The sequence below is a fragment of the Aptenodytes patagonicus genome, chromosome 11 (assembly GCF_965638725.1).
Source record: "Aptenodytes patagonicus chromosome 11, bAptPat1.pri.cur, whole genome shotgun sequence".
In the NCBI taxonomy this organism is placed as follows: Eukaryota; Metazoa; Chordata; class Aves; order Sphenisciformes; family Spheniscidae; genus Aptenodytes; species Aptenodytes patagonicus.
The window spans coordinates 10,857,716-10,880,257 of NC_134959.1; the positions used below are offsets into that span (position 1 = coordinate 10,857,716).

General features: G+C 41.1%; 2 protein-coding genes across 3 annotated transcripts; both read left to right on the plus strand.

Moving 5' to 3' along the window:
* Window positions 1-1,083: 1,083 nt before the first annotated feature.
* LOC143165584 (fatty acyl-CoA hydrolase precursor, medium chain) lies at window positions 1,084-10,296 on the plus strand. 2 transcript variants are annotated; one of them, XM_076349122.1, is made up of 14 exons: window positions 1,084-1,180; window positions 1,952-2,156; window positions 3,002-3,146; window positions 3,594-3,727; window positions 4,064-4,217; window positions 5,113-5,214; window positions 6,131-6,235; window positions 6,367-6,417; window positions 6,928-7,068; window positions 7,153-7,239; window positions 8,246-8,393; window positions 8,599-8,730; window positions 9,043-9,115; window positions 9,541-10,296. In XM_076349122.1, the coding sequence occupies exons 1-14, from the start codon at window positions 1,108-1,110 to the stop codon at window positions 9,713-9,715; spliced, it is 1,725 nt and encodes a 574-aa protein (XP_076205237.1). In that variant the 5' UTR covers window positions 1,084-1,107; the 3' UTR covers window positions 9,716-10,296. The 2 variants fall into 2 exon arrangements, with proteins under 2 accessions (XP_076205237.1, XP_076205238.1); XM_076349123.1 differs by lacking the exon at window positions 6,367-6,417.
* A 4,921-nt stretch (window positions 10,297-15,217) lies between these two features.
* Window positions 15,218-22,532, plus strand: PDCD2L (programmed cell death 2 like). Its single transcript, XM_076349124.1, has 7 exons — window positions 15,218-15,331; window positions 15,473-15,636; window positions 15,762-15,831; window positions 16,902-17,305; window positions 18,392-18,505; window positions 21,693-21,841; window positions 22,384-22,532. The coding sequence occupies exons 1-7, from the start codon at window positions 15,218-15,220 to the stop codon at window positions 22,512-22,514; spliced, it is 1,146 nt and encodes a 381-aa protein (XP_076205239.1). The 3' UTR covers window positions 22,515-22,532.
* The last annotated feature ends 10 nt before the right edge of the window (window positions 22,533-22,542 follow it).

The window sequence follows — 22,542 nt, forward strand, 5'->3', positions numbered from 1 at the left end:
ACTTAGCTGAAAACAAAGGTGCAAGCAGTAAATTAATCTATAGAAATGCTGTCTCTGACAACTGAGAACTTTCGTGATGTAAACTTGCAAAACAGCCTTCCGGGGGCAAGAGCTACTGAGCCTTGCCAAAAAAAAAAAAAAAAAAAGGCAGAGCCCAAAGCTTACATAAAACTAACACAACCTCTTAGTTAACATGGGCACAAAATCTCTTTTATTTCTGTATAGCTGTCTCTTCCCTCTTTTTCATATCATGCTCCCATGATAGATGTGAGTTCACGTGGAAGTCCATAAACCCTCCTGATTTTTCAGAGGCATTAAATGTATAGTTACCACCCAAATCCTTTAATATTGTTCCCACACTACAAATGCTGAGAAATTGTCTCTGAGTGTTGCAAAACTCATGTATTGTGTTAGATACCAAACAAACATCTCTGAATATGCAGGACTGAGTGACAGGTGGAGTATCCACCCTGCGGGAAAAACTAAGATTTTTCTAGTACTGTTTTTATCAAAAAATATCGTTTTGTGAGAATAAAAATCCCTCAATTTTTACTTGAGCAAAAGCACATTTTTCAGGAGTATTGTTTTGGATTTTGCTGTTTGTGGCTATATTGTGTGTTCCGTACACTGAGACATTAATACCAAAATGAAGTAAACAGATTTAATAAAGTAAAAGTGTAGTTCCCTTCCTGGTCTCTTCACGGTGTAGTGTGAGGAAATCCTAACTTGGCTGAAAGATGGTAGTGTTACAGCAGCAGGACGAATCTCCTGGTGCAATGGAAGACTGTTTTCAAAGCATTTTAAAGCACATAGTTGATGCCTGAGGTTTTGTGAATAAGATTTATAAGGAGCACTAGGGAGCCAGTATGAAACTTGTGGGGCCACTCTGCAAGGCAGGAGGTCTCTCCGTTCCCATGTACAGCTGAGCTGCCATGCGCTCCCCTCAGAGTGGCTTACAGGCAGGGCAGTTGCTCTGGCTGCCCGTGGCTGGGTTGGCTCACAGCTTGAGCACTGCTTTTCCTAATCAGTGGCCTTGCGTAACAGTTATACTTAACAGAGTATATAAGGCAACACACTGAGGAGGTAAATATGTGACTAGCTTTCAAAATGGCAACTGGAAAGGACACATCGCTGCTGTCCTTGATTCTCACCGTCGGGGCCACAGTGCTTGTAGCTACTGGTAAGCTTCAGAAGGGTTTTTACCTACTGCCTTCTGTAAGGAAATAGAGCACGTGTGCAGCTTGCTCACCTAGGGGAATCCCAGCTTTATTGGAGGATCTGGGCACCCAACCTTGCTGCATAGAAATTAAGTCTGAATAGTTCTTAATTTATTTTTGTGATCTGTTTTCAGTCATTTGTCTTATTTGCCGTTTTTGCAAATAGAGAAATCAAATTCCTGTCCCAAAATCTTGTCTGCTGAGGCAGAGGAGACCACTGTACCACATTTGTAATTTGGTATTGAGAACTTTCACACCGATCTTAAAATGATTCTTACCTAAATGTTAACAGTATTTGTATATGCCAGGCTATTTTCAGGTATGTTAGAAGATTTTTCTTTTGGTTGTACATACTATCAAGGGTCCGGAATATATTTTGTGTGTTCACAGATCTTTTCTTAAAAAGGAAATGCCTTTTCTTAATGAGAGCAATTTATTGGACTTTTAACAAACAACCTGGATCAAAAAGGATTAAGATCTATATGCAATTACTAATGTGTATGGATAGTAAGACAATACATATGATACATCTGAGGGAGATTATACGTACAAACCAATCAGAATGAAGGCTGAAATAATGTCAGCTATACTGATTAGAGTTTATTGAAGCCTTATGTGTGAAAATGAATTGTTTAAGCAAACAAAAGGTGTATATTTAAGTAGCTAAAGCTCTCGGAAATTGGTAATTACTTACAAATAGACCAATTATGTGATTTTGTTCTTACATCCCCCAGGACAAAAAGTAGAGCAACCAGAAGTGGTGACCAAATATGGGAGAGTCCAAGGGCACCAATTCAAAGTAGATGCAGCTGAGAGGAGCGTAAATGTCTTTTTGGGACTTCCTTTTGCTAAACCTCCAGTTGGACCACTGAGGTTTTCTGAACCCCAACCACCTGAGCCATGGAAAGGTGTCAGAGATGCCACTTCATACCCACCAATGTAAGACAATGGCAAACCCATTGATCTTTTTAGTAATTTTATATTATATGCAATTCCAGGACTCTGATGTACAGGGCAATCAAAAGCCACAAAGATAAATCCCTTGGTGCCATCTCGTTACCACCTGCAACTGTTACAATGAATGCATTTCTAAAGACATCTTTATAAGCTGCTGCTTTTATTAAAAACTCTTATTTAATGGGCATCAGTGATGAACTAATATGGACCAGCACTTTGCCAATAATGTTCTGTTTTGGGAGCATTTGGCCATTACTTAGCAATGCTTGTAAGCTGCGTAGCAGAAACAGAAAGAAGCTGAGGAAATGTTGGAATAAAATATTAGAAGAAAAAAATGCTGAGTGAGTCACATGTTTAATAGGACACATAAGAAATGCAGACCAATTCTAGTCTATATTGTAAATGTCTTACTCCATTTGTACTACTGCCCTTGTTTAGTGCCTCAAGCCTAATAACTACCATTACAATATAAAAAGCTGTTGAAGATGTAAAATAATTAATTTGTATTTTCATTGAAGTAATTTATAGCCACGTGTATTTGCAGGTATATTTCTGTAATATTTTGAAACATGCAAAATTATACCTGCATGTCACTCTGTACTGCTGTAGACTGTGGCTCCTTTTTATGGATCTCTTTAATGCCAGGTCAAAGGAAGAAAATACATTAAAAGTGAAAAAAATTTTATGTTTTCTGTTGCCAACAATCTAGAAATGTACTAGAGACTGGTTTCTGGATTGCACTTTATTGTGGAAGTACAAAAAAGCTACACTTCGTAGCTTTGAGGTTTTAGTTTTTTCTGTTGCTTGTTATTTTTTCGTTTATTCAGGTGTCTACAGGATAAAGTACAAGGACAGGTTTTTTCGGACATTATTACTAATAGAAAAGAAAAAGTTCTTCTCCAAGTGTCTGAAGATTGCTTATACCTAAATGTGTATACACCCGTTTCTACAGAAAAACAGGAGAAGCTGCCTGTAAGTAAAATCATTATAAAACCTCCAGCAAAATAATTTTACAGCAAACCTACAACCTGTGCTATATGCAGACTTACAGCTGCGGTTTTGTGATTATGATCAAGTTACATGCTTTGCCCCAGTAAATATTTGCTGAGGTTTAAAAGATACACAGAATCCTATTTTACAAATAAAATTTTATTGACCTTTTAACTAGGTAATGTTTGATTTCCTCTAAAAAATCTGTGAAAAGTCACGGGGCACTGGTATAATGTAAGTTTTTAATAAAATCAATGCCATTTTGTAAGGCTGCAGACCTCATATTCGAAAGACTTCTACCATTTGTGAAATGTAATCTGAACGAGTTAGGAGTGAACAGCACAAAATAGTATATTTTGGTTTATATTTAGTTTTTAATTACTGGGAGCTCTTATCTGTGCTGGGTTGTTTCTGGTTTTGTCTTTCCAGGTCCTTGTATGGATCCATGGAGGTGGATTAGTTTTTGGAGCAGCTTCATCATATGATGGTTCAGCATTAGTGGCCTTTGACAATGTAGTGGTTGTAACAATTCAGTACAGATTAGGTATTGTTGGATATTTTAGGTAAGATATTTTATCTCAGTTTTTGCTAAGTGATTTCCAAAATTATGTGTGCAAAGCCTTTGTGAAGAGACGTGCAGAATACTTGCTTATGCAAAGAAACTATATGTTTCTTAATTACATATGCAACAGTTGGGAACAATTTACAAGTTCCAAGTCAGCTTCCAAGTCCGTTCTTGTTTAATTGCTCCTCTAATCTCAGCTCTGAGCCATTTGTTTTTCAGTTATGTAGAGAAGCTCTGTGTAGCAAATGGCAGCTGATTTCTTATGCCACAGATTGTATTTCTTTGCCTTTTTTCTTGCATTGAGCATTTAAACAAATCTATTCTTTCTCTGCAGCACTGGTGATAAGCATGCCCGAGGTAACTGGGGGTATTTGGATCAAGTAGCAGCTCTTCAGTGGGTTCAGGAAAATATCATACATTTTGGAGGAGATCCAGGATCCGTCACTATCGCTGGAGAATCTGCAGGAGGAATCAGTGTTTCTGCTCTTGTAAGTTCACAGTAATATTGAATTTTAATTACTTTGGGAAAAAAACTACAGTCCACGTTCATTTTTAGTACCTGCATGAAAAGTCAGTGAGAGAAAAGGGATGGTTTTATAGTAAATGACACATCACCTTGGTCTGTAACACCATGTGATATCAATACAGCTTCTGATTGATGAAAGTGTTCTTTTCATACCCAAATCTTGTAGTTCAGACCCAAAATGTTATGCCTTATCTACTAAATTAAATTCTGGGGTGTTTTTTGCAGTGCCAAAAAACCAAAAATTTATCCTTATGAGAAAAGTCCTTTAAGAGGATGTATTGCCTATTTCCTGTTTGCTTTGACAGTCACTTGTGCAAAGTAACCGAGGGAATAGTCATGATAGCTGAACGAGACGTGCATTTTGTGACCCAGTGATGATGTAAACTTTTTACATCAACACTGAGCACATTGGCTAAGAGGTTCTTCTTCTTCAGTCTCTCACAATTTGGTACAGATCACACAGTGAAACCAGTGTTCAGTGATACACGTGATAAAAATTCCTGTTTCCTAAGCTTCTGCCGTCTGGCCAATAGTTCTTTATTTCCCTTCTGCAGCATAGCCAGACTATCTTGGACACAGTTATATTCGATCCATATCTGGCTTGCAGTGTAGTTCCATGAAGTCTTGGAAGCAAGGTGCTATGGGAGGTGAAAAGGCAGGCATGAACTCCTTATCCCTGATAGTGCTGCCAAAGCCTTTTGCATAGCTGAACTATGATCAGAGGCTACAGAATAACAGTCTTATGACATTTGTTTTCAAAATGTTTTAAATGGCAATTCCCGATATTGAAATTCTAAGTCAGTGGTCAGAACATAATGCTTGTCATGCTTTTAATGCTCGTTCTTGCTTTTTTACAGGTCTTATCTCCCCTGGCAAAGGGCTTGTTCCATAAGGCCATTTCAGAGAGTGGTACTGCAGTCAGGATTTTGTTCACTGACCAGCCTGAGGAGGAAGCACAAGTGGGTGTTTTGTGGTAATTTAATTATTTTTCCAGATAGTTTTGCATATCTTAAACTGTTTATTCCAAAATGTAGAAACAGGTTTTTTTTCTTGTGAAACTACAACCACAGTCATTAAAGACAGTATTTCTGTGCACAAATAATACGTGTTTGCTTTGCTTTTCAAAGACCCAAATATCCACCTATGTCTGAGTGAAAGCAAAAGACTAAGGAAGCAAAGAGAGAAGGCAGGGAAGAAGTGTGAAAAGTAAAGGAATACTATAACATGTACTGTCGTCACGAAAATTTGAGCTATAATTTTTGGCTGGAAAATGGCACCAGATTCTGTATACTCTTCTCTTCCCCTCCTGTTTGATGCCTGTTGTGTGCAAATAAACAAGACTTTATTCAATTTGTTTATATTTGAAAAGAAGAGCTGACTTCAACCCTTTTTTTTTTTCAACTACAAGAAACAACTTCCAGGAACCTAGATTTGATAATCTCGGATATAGAAGAGGCAACATTATAATGAGCTCTAATGACAGCTGTTACTCCACCCAAAAAGACATCATCAAGAATGGTATAATGTGCTCTTTGTTACCATCTACATGGTTGTATTCTGACTGTGCATCACTCTAACTCCTTTATGTCATCCTGCCTTCTCAGCCCAGCATGTTATTTACCAGAATGACTATCTTGGTCTACTTCTGTATCAAAATATTTTAGAGGAGTATGTTTTGCCCTTCTGCTTAGCCCACAGTGTGAAGGCTTATGAGGGCTTCCTGTTCTCTACATCCGCAGCTGGAACACGTCTGGCTTCAGTGATCCTTCTGCAGAAGCTTAGACTCCCCCCTGCTGGACTCTCAGGCTCGGTGGCACATAGAGCCTTCTATGGGAAGTAGATGAAAAAGTGGATGTTTGTTTTTATTGATTGCAGAGAATTGTTGCTGCCTCTGGCTGTGAAAAATCCAGTTCAGCTGCAATAGTTGAATGCTTAAGAGAAAAAACAGAAGAAGAGATAGTACAGATAACACTAAAAATGGTAGGTGGAATTATACTTCTTGCATTTAAATGACATTTCAAATTTTATCATAACAGAGTATGCTATTTGTGTGTTGTAATATTAGGAGAACTTGAAGTGAACGTAACATCTGACTTTCTTGACCTTTTCAGGATTTCACAACACTGCAGCTGTGCTATACCTCACCAGAAAAATGTGAACAGGTTACTTCCCTTTCATTCTGCATAGACTTTGAGCTACTTGTGTTTTGCTGTCATGCTCTACCAGGCGAAGGAAAAGAATGTATGAAATGTCACAGTTTCTCCTGGAGAACTGGAAAATTAATTAATATAATATATTATGTCCTACTTAAAATTTCTTATCACAGGCTTCCACGTTCTTTTGCAGTTTCAACACAGAAGTTAGTTTTTCCACTACTGCTCCATACATCCATAATAGGATTGAACTAACTAAGAAGAGATGTAAATTGGACACCATCACCTCTGTTTCACAAACATTAAAAATATAATGCTAATCTTCGCAGAATCTTCTGCCTAGTGCAGAAAATCTGTCAGAGAAAATTTAAAGATGGCTTGAATACTATTATTTCTTATACTTTCACTTGGCACTTAATTTGTTTTGCTTTGGAACTATAGTAAAAATCTGATTTTTTTTTTCTAGAAGCAAAATTTGTGTATTAATGAAGCTTTCTTTTTTTTCCCCCCCCCCTCCAGTCTTCCCTGTTCATCAGTGCATATACAGATGGTGTATTTTTTCCGAAGAGTCCCAGGCAATTACTATCTGAAAAAATGATCAGTGCAGTCCCATATATAATAGGAGTAAATAACTGTGAATTTGGATGGTTACTTCCTATGGTAAGAGACTTATAATGTTGTTAGTTATATATCATTTTGTTAATATAAGATTTTCTGATAAATATGATTCTCTGTATCATGCAGACAATGAAATTTCCTGCTTACACAGATGGTCTGGATGAAGATGTTGCACGTCAAGTTTTACAGAGATGCTTAGCATTATCACTTAAGGTAAGAGACCATTTTCAGAGTAACCCAGTGCTCCTTCTTCACTGGTGTGGTTCTATATTTGTACTCCTGGAGGGGTATATTTTATAGGCAAACTTTGTTCTGTTTGACAGCTTCCTACCATGGGGCAGTAATGGGCAGCAGACATGGTGTATTCCTGTTGCCACTAGTGATTGACAATACACTTTAAATTTCTATCCTAAATGACCCTCTTTTTTAAAAGGAGTTCTGTGGAAATCCAGGAGCGATTCAGGTACCTAAACATAGATCTCTTGTGACATTTTAGATACCCTAGGTTATCCAAGACATGCATGGTACCAGCAGGTATGACACAAGACCTACAGAACACACCGTTCTGAAGCAGTAGCTGGAAGCTAGAAAGGATAACCTGAGATGTTTAAAATGGCACTGAGACCTATGTTTAGGTATCTTGAGTTTTCGCTTCCCTGTAATTTACAAACCTCTCAGCCTTCTGGTTCCTTTGTGCTCTCCTGAAACTACTAAATGTAGAAAAATGCAGATTAACGGGTAAGAATTAAGTACTTGCCAGTACTTGCAATGGATCATTCAGTGTCACAGACATCCATCATGAACTTGGAAAGGCAGAGCCCAGGCTTGTTCTGAAAGGGAGTAAATTATGGCCGTCTACAACAACAAATGAATTTTACGAAAACCAACAGGATTTTTTTTCTCTTATGAGGGTTATTTCCACAGAAGGGAGAACAGGCTACCATATCTATTTATCAGCATCACTGACTGATGTTTATCTAAAGATGTGTGATCTTTAGAGCTTGCAAATCTCTTTTCCCTGAGAACATCTATATCTGGTAGCTGTGTAACTCCCCATTCTGAGCTCTGAGCCACACTCTGGCATAGTTGAGGATTTTCTCTGAAAGAAGGTAATGTTTGGGGTTTAGCCAGGGACATGCAGATGGCACACTCAGTTAGTGCTGTTACTCTTTATAATATTCATCATCATTATAAGAAGTATTTTTGTTGTTTATTTCAGGGTCTTACTTCTGGAGATGTTGATCGAGTATACAATGAATACATAGGGAATGCAGAAAACCGTGCTCAGGTGCGAGATGGCCTTCTTGATGCAATAGGAGACTGTGTGTTTGTTCTTTCAGCCATTGAAGTTGCTAGATACCATAGAGGTGAGTCTCTAATTCAGCATCTATTAGAAGAAATGTAGAATTCCATCCTGGGGTGTGTTTATGGACAGTATGCATTGCACTTCATTATCCAAAGGACTGATAGTGTTTTCATTTTATCAAAATAGCTTGTAATGAAAGTTTATCATCTTTGGTGGCAGGTATTTTCAGCTCTCAGACTAACACTCTTCTGTATATTTTCTACTAGATGCTGGCAACCCAGTCTACTTTTATGAATTTCAACATCGACCAAGTTCAGCAACAGGTGTTGTACCAGAGTTTGTAAAAGCAGATCATGCAGATGAGATTGCCTTTGTCTTTGGAAAGCCATTCTTAGCCGGTGATGTATCCATGCTTACTAAAGTATTCCTTTTCAAACATCATTATTATTAATTTTACTTATTGGAGGGCTTTTAGAATAGACTTTCTCTCTTAGAAACATTGAAATCAACATAAGCATTTTCTGTCTTTAGTAGTAGTTACTTCTCATGAAATCATTCATCTGTAGTTCTCTCCCAGAGTTCTGCTCAGGTGAAACTCCCATAGCTCAGAGTAACAAGTAGAACTCATTACAGTCTATTGGAATTGATATAGCTGATACTTTTTTGATTATTTAGTTTTTAATGTTGCCATTTCATCTCTCACTTTGCAGGGTATGCTACAGAAGAAGAAAATAAACTTAGCAGAACTGTTATGAGATACTGGACTAACTTTGCTAGAAATGGGTGAGAATCATACTGCTAATTACAGCTCAAGTTTCATCTGTGCTGCCTGAAACATAATAGCAATACTTACATGGTGGTTCCTACAAATTTGGCAGAATTTAAGATAAATATTGAAGCAAATTATTTCTATTCTTAATGATTGCAAGAAAAACCTTTTAAATGAACCTGCAGACCAAAAAAAGAAAAAAAAAATCCCAAGAGCTATTACTCCATCTGTAATGGAGTTTTAGATGCAAAAGTAATGGCAATTATTAAATGTTTGCTATTCCACTGATGAGCGTTTTGATAAAAAACATCCAACTATTCAGGTACTAGAATCACATAATCTGATCTCTCGCTATTTTTCTGAAATGCTCTCAGCCTGAGCAGTCAGAGCACAATTGATAGGCAAATGGAAAGCTAACTTTTCATTATATTATTTCCAGAAATCCCAACGGAGAAGGCTTGGTCCACTGGCCTCAGTATGATATGGATGAAAGATACCTGGAAATAGACCTAATGCAAAAGGCAGCAAAGAAATTGAAAGAACGCAAAATGGAGTTTTGGACACAGCTCACAAAACAAATGATGAATGAAAGGAGAGAACACACAGATTTATAAGACTTGTGGAGGGTATAGTTTGCTTTTAAAACCTGAAGTAAAGTCAAACAAAATTAGTTTCTCAGGATGCAGAGTTTAATAATCACCTTCTAACTCACTATTATGTAATCTGTTGTCATGATCACAGTGAAAGGAGAGAATCAAGGGAAATTTGGAATGTTTGTGGGACTAAAAATCACTATTTAATGAAGGAAGCAGAAAAACACCACAATCTTTCAGGCTCAAAAAGACCATGGTGTCTACTCAGTGGATATCAAAACTGAATAATGCTGCTGTGAGAAGGGGGAATGAGGGGGAAATTGGCAAATATATTGAAATCTGTAAGAAATTACCTATACAGAATATATCCTAAGTGTCAGAATATGTTATATGCTTATTCCCCTCTTCTTTCAGAAGAGAATGGTCAGTTGTCGTTCTTGCAGCCTTTTTCCACTTTCTTCAATTGGAAATAGCTTGTAGGGAGCAGAGCATCCATCAAAAAACATGTGAGATGGGCTTGACATCTCACAAATGAGGACAGAAAATCTCTATTTGTTTTCTTGTTTTGTAAACTGTTATAAATAAATGTTGCTTTTGATTTTTTGGAACTTCCTCTTCTTTCACTTAACTGATAGAGGCTAATTCCAAGAGGTTAAATCACACCCATGAAGCCAGAAACGTGCCCAGTTTCTTTCTTTAACCTAAAGGATTTCAGATATGATTTTTCCAGCTTTCTTTACAGGACTTGGGTCTCAAGGCTGTAGGGTTTTCACAGACTATTCTGTGGGGTGATTATCTGTTCTTCAACCCTTCTGGCAAAGAATTCACAATTCACCGGATGGAGGAAGGAAGCATTGCTGGCAGGACAGACACCCACTGAGACAGAGCGAGAGCAAAGTATGATGTTGTTCACTGCATGTTGTTAGCTCAACGTTGTCCATGGGCCCACAAAGGGAAGAGCTGCTGATGTGAAAAGCATGCACCCCCAGTCTTCCTCCTTTCAAAGGCACTAGCAGCTGTGACCACATTTTTGGCATATCTGGAAGGCGTCAGGGCACACAAGTAGTGGAGTGGCTTTTTTGCAAAGTTACATGACAAGCAAGATACACTTGCCAGGCACAAAGGAACACACAATGTAAGCAGCCAAGAATCTGTAAGAACTCTACTCATAACAATAAACAAACAGCAGTAAATTAGCTCTAACTACCCTCTTAACGGGTGTCAAGCTCATCCTCTCATCTCCCACAGCATCTCACAGTCTACGGCTACTCTTCTCGGGAGGGGCTGCCACAGTGACACATTGGCAGCCCAAGTCCGTGCCTGCAGGTGTTGATTTCTTGAGGATGTCTTCTTCCTCCTCACCTCTGGGTTCACTTGGGCGGGCTTTCACACATTGGTGGACCTCGAGCAGTGTGATCTATACTGAGCCTCTGACTGGCTATCCCCTTTTGTGCATTTTTTCCGTAACTTGCAAAAAACACTAGTTGTTAGCATTACTTGCAAAAAGCCATCACTAAGTAACAGCTAATTGTAGCAACAGTGTTCAACCATACTGCTAGTTCTGTCACATATTTCTTAATGCAGCATATGGGGCACACTGGGCATTTTATTCCTTCCCCTGTTCTGATATGAAGTAGCCTTTAAGTCCGTTATTGGTTGGTTTGTTGAATTAGTGTTTCTGTCCTTGTAGGTTCACAAAAAACATTATCTTACACATGACAGAAAAAATCCCATGTGTTTGTGAATGCGAAATCATAGGTATAACTTCTGTGGAAAAGTGAGGCCCTTTATTTTATTAGGCACATATGATACCAAAGTAGTTTCTGACTGTGTGAGAAGAAGCATTCTGTCCATCTGTCTGCTTTAAAACCCCAAATATAAAGAATGGTATGCTTTCAAACAGTTGAGAAAGGAATAATACTAGGGCCACAATGTATAGGTTACCTTTAAGTAGCGGATTGCTACATTATGCTCCAAATCACATTTTATTTTATGTCTTTAATATTAATGGTCACTTGGTATAGATACCCAGTTAGGCTCAAGGTAACAGTACATATACATTAAGTACAAATGTATGCACGGTGCACCTGTATTTGAAGAAATTCTTAGCAGTATATTTAGTTGATAATATTCAGCAAGAACTGCTGCTATTGTTCTGTTTTTCACATTCTGTCAATAGAACACTTAATCTTTTTAAAAAATTTATTAATTATACCTAATTTCTATAATTGCCTTTCTAAGTTGGTGACCAAGTATGTTTGTTATGTGCCATTCCTACTTCTCAGGTCATCTCTCCTCTGGCAAAGGGTTTGTTCCATAGGGCTCTCTCAGAGAATGGAGTTGTAGACATAGAACTCTGATAACTGACTGTCCTGAAAAACAAGCTAAAGTAATTTTAAAACATATATTGTTCCACATTTTAGTATTTTAGCAGTATTCAATATTATTACTGACCTTTTAATATTGTAGCTTTCCACATGTTGATGCTTCCTGTGAAAAAAATCCATTTGCACACCCATTTATGATACTGCTTTGTTCAAATTTGCAAATACTCAGTATCATGCATGCTGTTGTAACTTACGTCACAGGTTTTACATGAAACATGACTCCGGTTTTCAGCTGTGATGGAAGGAATTGGAGTTCTGCAAAATCACTTAGCATTCCCAGCACAGTGCAGCTGATGACTGTTCACTGTGACTCAGTTGCTGAAGAAAGCACTGCCCACAGAGGAGTAAGTAGCATAGTTAATATAAGAAAATTGTCGGTCTTTTGTTACGCTGATTGCAGGGAATTGCAACTATGCTGGCTGTGAGAAACCTGATTCAGCTGCAGTGGTTCAGTGCTTAAGAGAAAAAACAGCAAAAGAGGTTGTAAACATAACTCTAAAAATGGTAGCTAGTGCTGTACTTTGTTTTATAAGACAGAATAAATCCTTCTCTAAGACTAAGATAAGTTGAAGCAAAACCATCGTATGACATTTGCTTGGCTTTTGCAGGACTTCACAACAGTGCACTTGAACAATAATACTGCACCTGAAGAACCTGAACAGGAACATTCCCTGCCCTCCTTGTGGTCTGTTCTTATGTGTTTCAGGGTAGAAGTGCATTCATCACAGGAATGTAAACAATTAATGCTTTTTTTTCCCTGGGAACGGCTATGAACCAGGCAGGCTCACGAATATCGGACAGGAGAGTTAAAATTGCAAAAATGGAACTGGCCAGCTTTGGGCAGTCCTTTGTGTCATCAGCAAGGCACTTCCTAGCAGCTGGCTGATTTTTTAATACAGTGTGCAAGAAGGAAGGACTGCATATTGGAGGAAGTACTACAGCAACCTTTGTAGGAAGTACAGTCATTGAGAAACCTCTTCTTTTTGCAAAACTGACTTTTTGTTAGTAGCTGTTTTACCTGTTGCCATGACCAGTTTTTCCATATCACTGTGCTGGCTTGTCAGTTCTTTCGCAATCTTACCACGTAAGCTTATTTTAACCCTGTTACTCATCCAACCCTAAGAAGCTGGAGTTAGAAACTGGTTAACAAGTCACTCTCTGCCTTGAGCATTCAGTATTAAATTCTTGTGCGGTACTAAAATTATGTAAGAGAAACTCAGAACAATGCCTGAAACTTAGTACCTTTGACATTATGTATTATAACTAAAAATAGGTCACTTGGGTGGTTTCTTTAGGTCAATACTAAGAAAGCTGAATTATCTTTCCAAGCAAAACCAATATGCAAATAACAAAGGGGTACTTTTTTCTCCAGCATTCTCTCTTTATTGATGCAGTTGTGGACGGTATATTTTTCCATCACTGCTACAGGCTGATAAAAGGATCAATGCAGTCCCGTACATAATAGGAGTAACGAACCATGAATTTGGATTTCTACTTCCAACTGTGAGATGCCTATAATGCCTTTTATTTATACGTTGATTTCTTAACTATTCAGGACCATAGGAGCTCAGAGAAAACATTCTTTTTACTCTGCAGGTGCTGAAATATCCTCCTTTTGCAAAAGGATTGGACTAAAATGTAGCATTCAAGCATTAAAGAGCACAGAGTCTTTCACAGTAAGAGGCAATTTTAATGTGCTAATTGACTTTTATCTAGTGAGGGTTGGTACCTCAGACCTGCACTAGTCCCCGCTTTGTTTCCCCCTTCATTTTCTTGGACGCAGACACTGCAGCAGAATTCCCCCATGTACTGCAATGTCCTTCAACTAAGTGCCAGATGTAGGGGGGGCATTAGGTTGCAGTTCAGGCTCTGCAGAGGGTCCGTCCGTTCAGGGTCCCTGAGGCTGGTTCCCAAGCTCCAGGAGATGCTACATGTATCTGAGGAGAACAACCTATCCCCGAAGAGAATGGAGCCATGAGCTGGAGATAATTCTGTGAAAACTCACAATAAGATTATTCAAATGTTGTTTCCTTTATGCGAGTGATTTCCACATATGGAAAACAGCAGGCATTGCTGACTGGTCGTACCTGAGCAGGTATCCATGCAATTCCCTTTTGAGCTCCTGCAAACCTCTCGCTTCCAAGTGGGGCTTTAACAAGTAACAGTGAAGCACCAGCTTTGAGTTTCGATTACTTGTTTTACTTGTCTATTAGACAATCCAGTGTACTTTTATGAATTTCAGCATCAACCAAGTTCAACTAAATGTTCAAAACCAATCTTTGTAAAAGCAGATCATGCAGATGACATTGGCTTTGTACTTGGAAAGCCCTTCTTGGCAGGTATCTGCGTTTGATAAATAATCTGTTTACTCATCATTTGTACTTGAGCACTGTTAAGATAAAAACATTTCTGGTAAAATAAGAAATTTTAGAATTTTTGTAGAGTACCGGACGCATGCTCTTCCAGAATCTTCTTTACCCGGAGTCAGTTCTGGGACGCATATTCATGCGAAGTCCCTGTAACGTTGGAATGAGTGGCTACAGCGGTTTCGAAACAGAAAGGCGCCAAAGCCGCGGTGCAGCACCGTCCATCTCGCCCTTCCGCTGCCATTCCCTTGTCTCCCGCCGGCAGTGCTGCAGGCGAGGAATTTAAACTTGGCAGACCAATTATGAAGTGCTGGACTAGCTTTGTTCGGAAGGTGCAAGTTCTCATGCTTAAATACCACACCAAGACCGACTGACCTCTAATTTTAATGACCGTAAATGAGACCGCCGCGCCCTGCGGGGCCGCACAGGACGCGGACCGGGGAGTGGCCGCGCCACAAGGCGTAAGGCCCGGGGCGGGCGGCCGCCCACTGCGCTGCGGCGGGGAACGGGCTCTGGCGGGCGCGGGGTGCGGAGCAAGGGCGGCCCGGCCCGCTGACCCCCCCCCCGCCACGGGCACCTCACGGGCGCCGCGCTCCGGCCCCGGGGCAGCGGGGCGCGCCCAACCCCTGCCTGACCCCGCGAGCATGCGCACGCGCGCGTCCCCACCAGCGGGCGGTGCCGGGGCGTCGCGGCCGCCGGAGGGGGCGAGCGATCCGGCGGCGCGTGTCCGCCGGCGGCCGCCGTAGCGAGACGGGCGGGGCGGCGCTGCAATGGCGGTGAGGCCGCCCGTGCTGCTGGGGCTCCGCGACGCCGCCGTGGTGGGGCCGTGCCGAGGAGGCGGGCGGGCCCCCGCCTGGGCCACCAACAAGCTGGGCGGCTCCGCGGTAGGGCCGGGTCTGGACGGGGCGGGGGGAGGGTGGCGGCGGAGGGGCCCCGCCCTGAGGGGGCTGGCAGCCCGGAGGCAGGTCGAGGCGCCGGGCGCCCTCGGAGCGTCTCCAGCGGTGCCTGTGCTGTTCGTCTTTCAGGACTGGGTGCCCTCCGTGCGCCCGGGCTCTCCCTGCTGCGGGGTGTGCGGGAGGGCGCTGGCGCACCTGGTGCAGGTGTACTGCCCGCTGGACGGGTCCCCCTTCCACCGCGTCGCCCACGTCTTTGCGTGTGCCGGGAAGGGCTGCTGGGGAGCGCCCCGGAGGTGAGGCCGAGGCTTGCGCTTTCATTCCTAAACGTGCACAGCTCGACCGCGGCTAGTAGATACCACCTCGGCTCAAGTGTTCTGTTCCTGACGTGTCTTTTGTTTTTTTACACGGCGTGTTACAGCTGGAAGGTACTGCGCTCCCAGCATTTGCAGGCGCAAGAAAAGGAAACACACGGTTACAGCGTAAAACAGGTATAACTAGCAAACTGCCTTTGTTTCAGCGTGCTGGACGAAGTGCAGTGTTGAGGAGGTCTTAAAATAAAAATGCTGTTGAGTTGGATGAGTTACACGCCTGTATATACTTGTTTAAGTAACCGTAACCTTTCTCAGGAAGCTGTGCTAGCTGCTAGTTTTGAGTCATGTATGTTGGTCACGTGGAGAAGTCATGGTCGTGGAATTTTTGACGCCGTGAGTGCTACACGTTATTTACTAGGGGATTAACTTCTTGTTTGTGATCTATGTTAGGCTTGTTTTAAAGTGGAGATTGCAGCCCAACTGTGTGGTCAAAACCGATGTTTAATACTTTAATTACTTGAGCTACCGAAACGTTATTTTTTAACTTTAAATGATTGGGCTATACTGATTAGGTTTGGATCTTTAAGATGTTTTCTTTATTTTCTAACTTAAATAGATTTTTTTAAATTTTACCATCAGTTTTAATTAATCTGACTCAATTATTGTTAATATACTTCCGGTATTTTTGCTTGTGAAGAAAAGCTGTATGTTGGCTTAAGAAGACTGAAAGAGGAGAATGGCTGTTAAACTAGTGATGACAGGCAAAAAGTGTTTATTCAGCTGCTACATTTGCAATATTAAATTTTGGTCTGTGGTAAACAATCTGATAAAAGGATGGTATTATCGTTGTTGTTGTTATTGTTTTCCTCCATATTCTGCCCTTTGAGCTTACCTGTGGTGCAGTAACTGTGCTTCAGATAAACATACCCAAACTAGCTGTCAGGGGTCATGCCCTCAGCCAAGGTATGGCAACATGATGTACAAAGGCCATTCAGAAAGCCAATGAATTCTTGTTCTGTTTTGCCAGTGTGAGATTTTTTCTGCCATAACTGTGCTGCTGTGAAAAGTAAACATGAGTATGCTGGTACCTTCCACTGTGAGGAAAATAGGCAAAATAACACTAAGCCTTAGGTTAAGGTTTTAGTTTTCTTACCTGTTATGAAACTGTATTTGAAGTGCATTAGGGTGGCTGATCTTGACAATGTTCTTTTTCCTTTTTGGTTTGTTTTTCTTTTTGTTCTTCTCAGAAACAAGAATTGAACTTTGCTGCAAAGGACTGGTGTGATGAAGCAGATGACTGGGGAGTCTGTGATGGAGCAGAATCTCCTGCGTGTGCCTCCCTTCAGCTGCTTGGCTTAAATGAAGCGGCGAGCAGCTCCTTGTCCAGAGAAACAGAGTGTGCATCCCAGTTCCAACAGCTTCGCTTGTCTGAAGCTATGGATGGGTCAGGTTCCCTGAATACACATCCTCCAGCCAGTGAGGGAATAGTAATGGCAGCGTCTAGTTCAGCTCCTGTGTTCCAGCCCTTTTACATTAGTGTTGTGGATGAGGAAGACTACACTGGTTTCCTTGATACAGATCATGCAGATAAGCTATTGAAGGAGTATCAGCAGAGAGAGGGTGTTGATTTGGAACAGTTGATGTCAGAAAGGTGAGAACAGGTCTGGATTTCATGCTGAAACTGAAGGGATTACGTAGTTTCCTGTATGCTGACTGATAATCTAAATCTGACTCTCACTAAAGCCGAATGTTTTTTGTTCATAACTGGGTCCTTCAGGCGTCATTGGTGTGTCATTCTTTGCTGGAAGAACATAACAATGCACCCTGTTCTGTCAAATTTTGGGTTATTCAGAGATGCATCTATTTCTGAGTGACTAAGCAGTTGGAATGTCCTTGGACTCCAGATAGAGCAGTGGACCGTCAATCTCTGAAACTAAACCAGTGTGCTTTAAACAATATCTTACACTAAATGGCATGAGTTTATATTGTGACATTTGACTTTTTTTTCTTTACAAGGCTAAAGCTTTTCTTATATTCCAGTTGCATTTTTAACACTTCAATTACTTGGGGATTTTGACTAGAGACTGGGATGATGGTAAGACTGCCGAAGATTTTGTAAAGGTTGTCTGAAAAACAATTTTTGAAGGTAGTTACTGAAAATATTTTCAGTATTAACTTAGGTAATCGCAGTGAGCGCTTACATCCAGACCATTTCTCTTTTGATTATATTAACAGGTACAGTGACTTTTGCTGAATTGTGGACAACAAGGAATTTTTTGCTAACTAAAGCTACTGTCAATTGCAGAATCTGCATAGAACGCTTTTTAGTAGTGGTGTTCCTGTTGAGTTTTGTTGACCTTTATAGAATCATAGAACTTTAATTACACTTAATTCAAAATTTAAAAAGACAACATCATAATTTAAAAATTAGAAAAACTTCTGAGAAGTTACTAAAGGAATGATTTTTTTAAGGAATAAGCAGGTATGTGGTGGATTTGAATCTCATGTGGTAGTTTGAAACACTGTTAGTAACTGTAAGCCACCAGAAGCCGAAGAACTAGAAGCAAAATGTTCATTTGCAACCACTAACAGGAATTGCCTCTTAATTTAACATGTATAGTTTTTTTCAGTGTACTTAGTATAATTTAATGTGAATGTATAGTAGCCATTGCTTATTTAAAGTATGCATATCGTACTGAAAACCTTACTGGAAATTTTGTTTCTTGTTTTCTTATAGTTTTGCAGGTGAAGGTGATAATGAAAAATATGAGAAGAGTGAAGTCAAAAGTGGGGACCACACATTCCATAAATTTATGAAAAGAATATCTGTGTGTCATGAACAGATTCTAAGGTATGTTGATCATCTGGTTGTAACAGGGAGATACAGAGCATAGACATGGATTGTTAGGACATCAAAATAAACCATTTCATTGGAAGTAGATGTATATTTCTGTTTCTTAATCAAAAAGAATTGCTAAGAGGGCTGTTACCATGCCTGTGTGGTCAGACTTAAGTCCCTGGTTGGGCTTTTTTATACGAAGTGTAAGTAGATGAGAAGCAAAGTGGGATCAGAGACCCCAGATCTGGCTATGGGATACTTTCTTCAATGTAAGACCTGATGAGAACAGACCCACATCTCGGTGGGATCCACCCGAGAGTGCTGAGGGAGCTGGCGGAGGTGCTCGCCAAGCCACTCTCCATCATTTATCAGCAGTCCTGGTTAACGGGGGAGGTCCCGGACGACTGGAGGCTTGCCAATGTGACGCCCATCTACAAGAAGGGCCGGAAGGAGGATCCGGGGAACTACAGGCCTGTCAGCCTGACCTCGGTGCCGGGGAAGATTATGGAGCGGTTCATCTTGAGGGCGCTCACAAGGCATGAGCGGGACAACCAGGGGATCATGCCCAGCCAGCACGGATTCATGACAGGCAGGTCCTGCTTGACCAACCTGATCTCCTTCTATGACCAGGTGACCCGCCTAGTGGATGAGGGAAGGGCTGTGGATGTGGTCTACCTGGACTTCAGTAAGGCCTTTGACACTGTCTCCCGCAGCATTCTCCTAGAGAAGCTGGTGGCTCACGGCTTAGACAGGTGTACTCTGCGCTGGGTCAAAAACTGGCTGGATGGCTGGGCCCAGAGAGTTGTGGTGAATGGAGTTACATCCAGTTGGCGGCCGGTCACGAGCGGTGTTCCCCAGGGCTCAGTTTTGGGGCCGGTCTTGTTCAAGATCTTGATCAATGATCTGGATGAGGGGATTGAGTGCACCCTCAGTAAGTTTGCAGACGACACCAAGTTGGGCGGGAGTGTTGATCTGCTTGAGGGTAGGAAGGCTCTGCAGAGGGACCTGGACAGGCTGGATCGATGGGCCCAGACCAAGTGTATGAGGTTCAACAAGGCCAAGTGCCGGGTCCTGCGCTTGGGCCACAACAACCCCATGCAGCGCTACAGGCTTGGGGAAGAGTGGCTGGAAAGCTGCCTGGCGGAAAAGGACCTGGGGGTGCTGGTTGACAGCCAGCTGAACATGAGCCGGCAGTGTGCCCAGGCGGCCAAGAAGGCCAATGGCATCCTGGCCTGTATCAGAAATAGTGTGGCCAGTAGGAGTAGGGAAGTGATCGTGCCCCTGTACTCGGCCCTGGTGAGGCCTCACCTCGAATACTGTGTTCAGTTTTGGGCCCCTCACTACAAGAAGGATGTCGAGGTGCTGGAGCGTGTCCGGAGAAGGGCAACAAAGCTGGTGAGGGGTCTGGAGAACAAGTCTTATGAGGAGCGGCTGAGGGAACTGGGGTTGTTTAGTTTGGAGAAGAGGAGGCTGAGGGGAGACCTTATCGTGCTCTACAACTACCTGAAAGGAGGTTGTAGCGAGGTGGGTGTTGGTCTCTTCTCCCAAGTAACAAGCGATAGGACGAGAGGAAATGGCCTCAAGTTGCACCAGGGGAGGTTTAGATTGGATGTGAGGAAAAATTTCTTTACTGAAAGAGTGGTGAAACATTGGCACAGGCTGCCCAGGGAAGTGGTGGAGTCCCCATCCCTGGAGGTATTTAAAAGACGAGTAGATGAGGCGCTTAGGGACATGGTTTAGTGGACATGGTGGTGTTGGGTTGACGGTTGGACTCGATGATCTTAGAGGTCTTTTCCAACCTCAGTGATTCTATGATTCTATGACCCAGGCTGTCTTTGAAGACTCGCTGAAATCCAGGCATAGAGATTTTCAAGAAGCAGTTTTGAGGTGGAAGTATAATACACAGTGGTATGCTGTTGTGATAGATTTCCAAGGCTATCTGCTCTTCTGAAATTTTTTAACCTTATTGTGATTGCTTATGTCTCAGTCCTTGAGATGTTACTGAAGTAAGAAATTACTCGTTTTAAAGCCTGAGTTGTTCTACAGCTTACTGTGCTTATCCCTCGGGACCCCATAGGCTTCAGTTCTTGTAAATCTGTTGCTTTTTGTAGAACAAAAGCAGATTTCACCTCAGAGCAGCTACTTTCCCGAAAGAGGAGTTAATTCTGAATGAAAGTATAACAAAGAGTTCAAATCATAAAATATTCATAGTACCAGATAATAGACATGGTTTTCATGGATCATACCAAGTGTTAGTTTTTAACTTCTTTGTTCCAGAGAGTCCAGTGCAGCCTATCTGGTCAAGCTGTCTCAGTGTGAGAGACAGGACCTTTGTTTATCAAGTTTCCAGAACCAGGTGGAACTAACTGGTACCTTTTTGATGAGGAGGTAAAGTCTGAGGGGCTGCTTACACAGATAAGAAACATTAGAAACGTCAATTAATTGTCAAAGATTATACAGAAAATGTACTAATGCAGAGTGCAAGTAACACTTTCAGACAACTTTTTTTCACTGGATCTATCACTTTGCAGTATTATGCTCTGAATTTTCCATTCTTCTAAAACATCACCTCTGGTGATCCCTATGACTATCACTAATTATAATCTTTATGTAGCCCTCCCTTTCCCCTTCATGGGTGTTGCGATATGCCTGTTAGACCCCATTTCTCCTGGGCTGCCAGATCTCCATTGAGTTTTCAGCACAGCACAGAATCCCCCGCTTGGCATTCAGCGGAAACCGTCTTCGATCTTCGTTTCCTGTTAGTTGTGGAGCTCTTATAAATAAAACATCAGTTCTGTGGCATAACTACAGTGGTTTTGAGACCCATTCTATGTTGAGTATCTTTAACTGCCACTGGTTAGGATTCCATTTTTCAGGGAAGTGTAGTTTGCTTAATTAAATGAGTCAGGTACAGCATATTGTGGAGGTGTCAATTCAAAGCATTTGTCTCCTTTAAATCCAGCTCTTTCCTTAAGTCTTCCCAAGTGTTGACCTTCCAAGTACTTCCCTCTCCCCATCTTTATTCTTTGTTTAATGACTCATCTGAAGCTTAGGCAATGGTTCTGGCTCATAACAATGTTTTTTACTTCAAGCAAGTTCAGAGGTTTCAGAGAATCCTCAACACTGTTGCCAACATGTAAGTTTTCATATGAAATACAGATACAAAAAAAATAACTACTTCTTTCCTTTCTTCTCTTAGATACTCTTGGGGTGGCCAGCCTTTATTCATAACATGTCCTCCAGCCAACATTAACAAAGGTATTCCAGCCTGCAGTAACTGTGGAAGCAACAGAATATTTGAATTTCAGCTCATGCCAGCGCTGGTCAGCATGCTCCAGAGTGATTCAGGTGTTGACCTTTGACTTAGCTGAATGAATACTAGAAACAGTCACCTTCTTGGTAAAGTTTAGTGGGCTGCAATTTGGATTGTTTCTCACTAACCACACGCACTGATGTGCTTAACTACAGTGATCATCTTACATAGAATCTACTCTGTTTCCATTACAGATTTCACTAAGCAAAAGATATAATTCTGGTTTATGGAGACTCTATGATTGCAACTTCATTTGCTCACTAGTGAACTTTAATAACAGCAATATAGATAATTCCATGACCTTGGGAGTAATTTGTCTTTATTGCCTCGTAAATGCGGCCTTGGAAAATAATAAATATTGTCAGATAAGGTTGCAGACACTTAAGACGTTCTTTGAAAATTCTGAGTCAGCTTCCTTTAAAATCTTTAAAATTAGAAAATGCTATGTGCATAGGACACTGAATATGAAAAATATTTTCTGAATTGGCAAAGATTGAAGTATAGCAATAAGCAATAGCCCCTGATGATGTAATTTTTCATACCTTTACATTACATACCTTTATTGCTTTGTTTTTAGATCTGTCAGTGGAATTTGGAACTGTTATAGTTTACACATGTGAGAGAAGCTGTTGGCCAACAGATCATCAAACCCCTCTTGAAGAATTTGTTTTTGTACAAGAAGACCCAGATCAGAGATTATTTAAATAAATTGTATTTCTCCGCATAGATGGAAAGT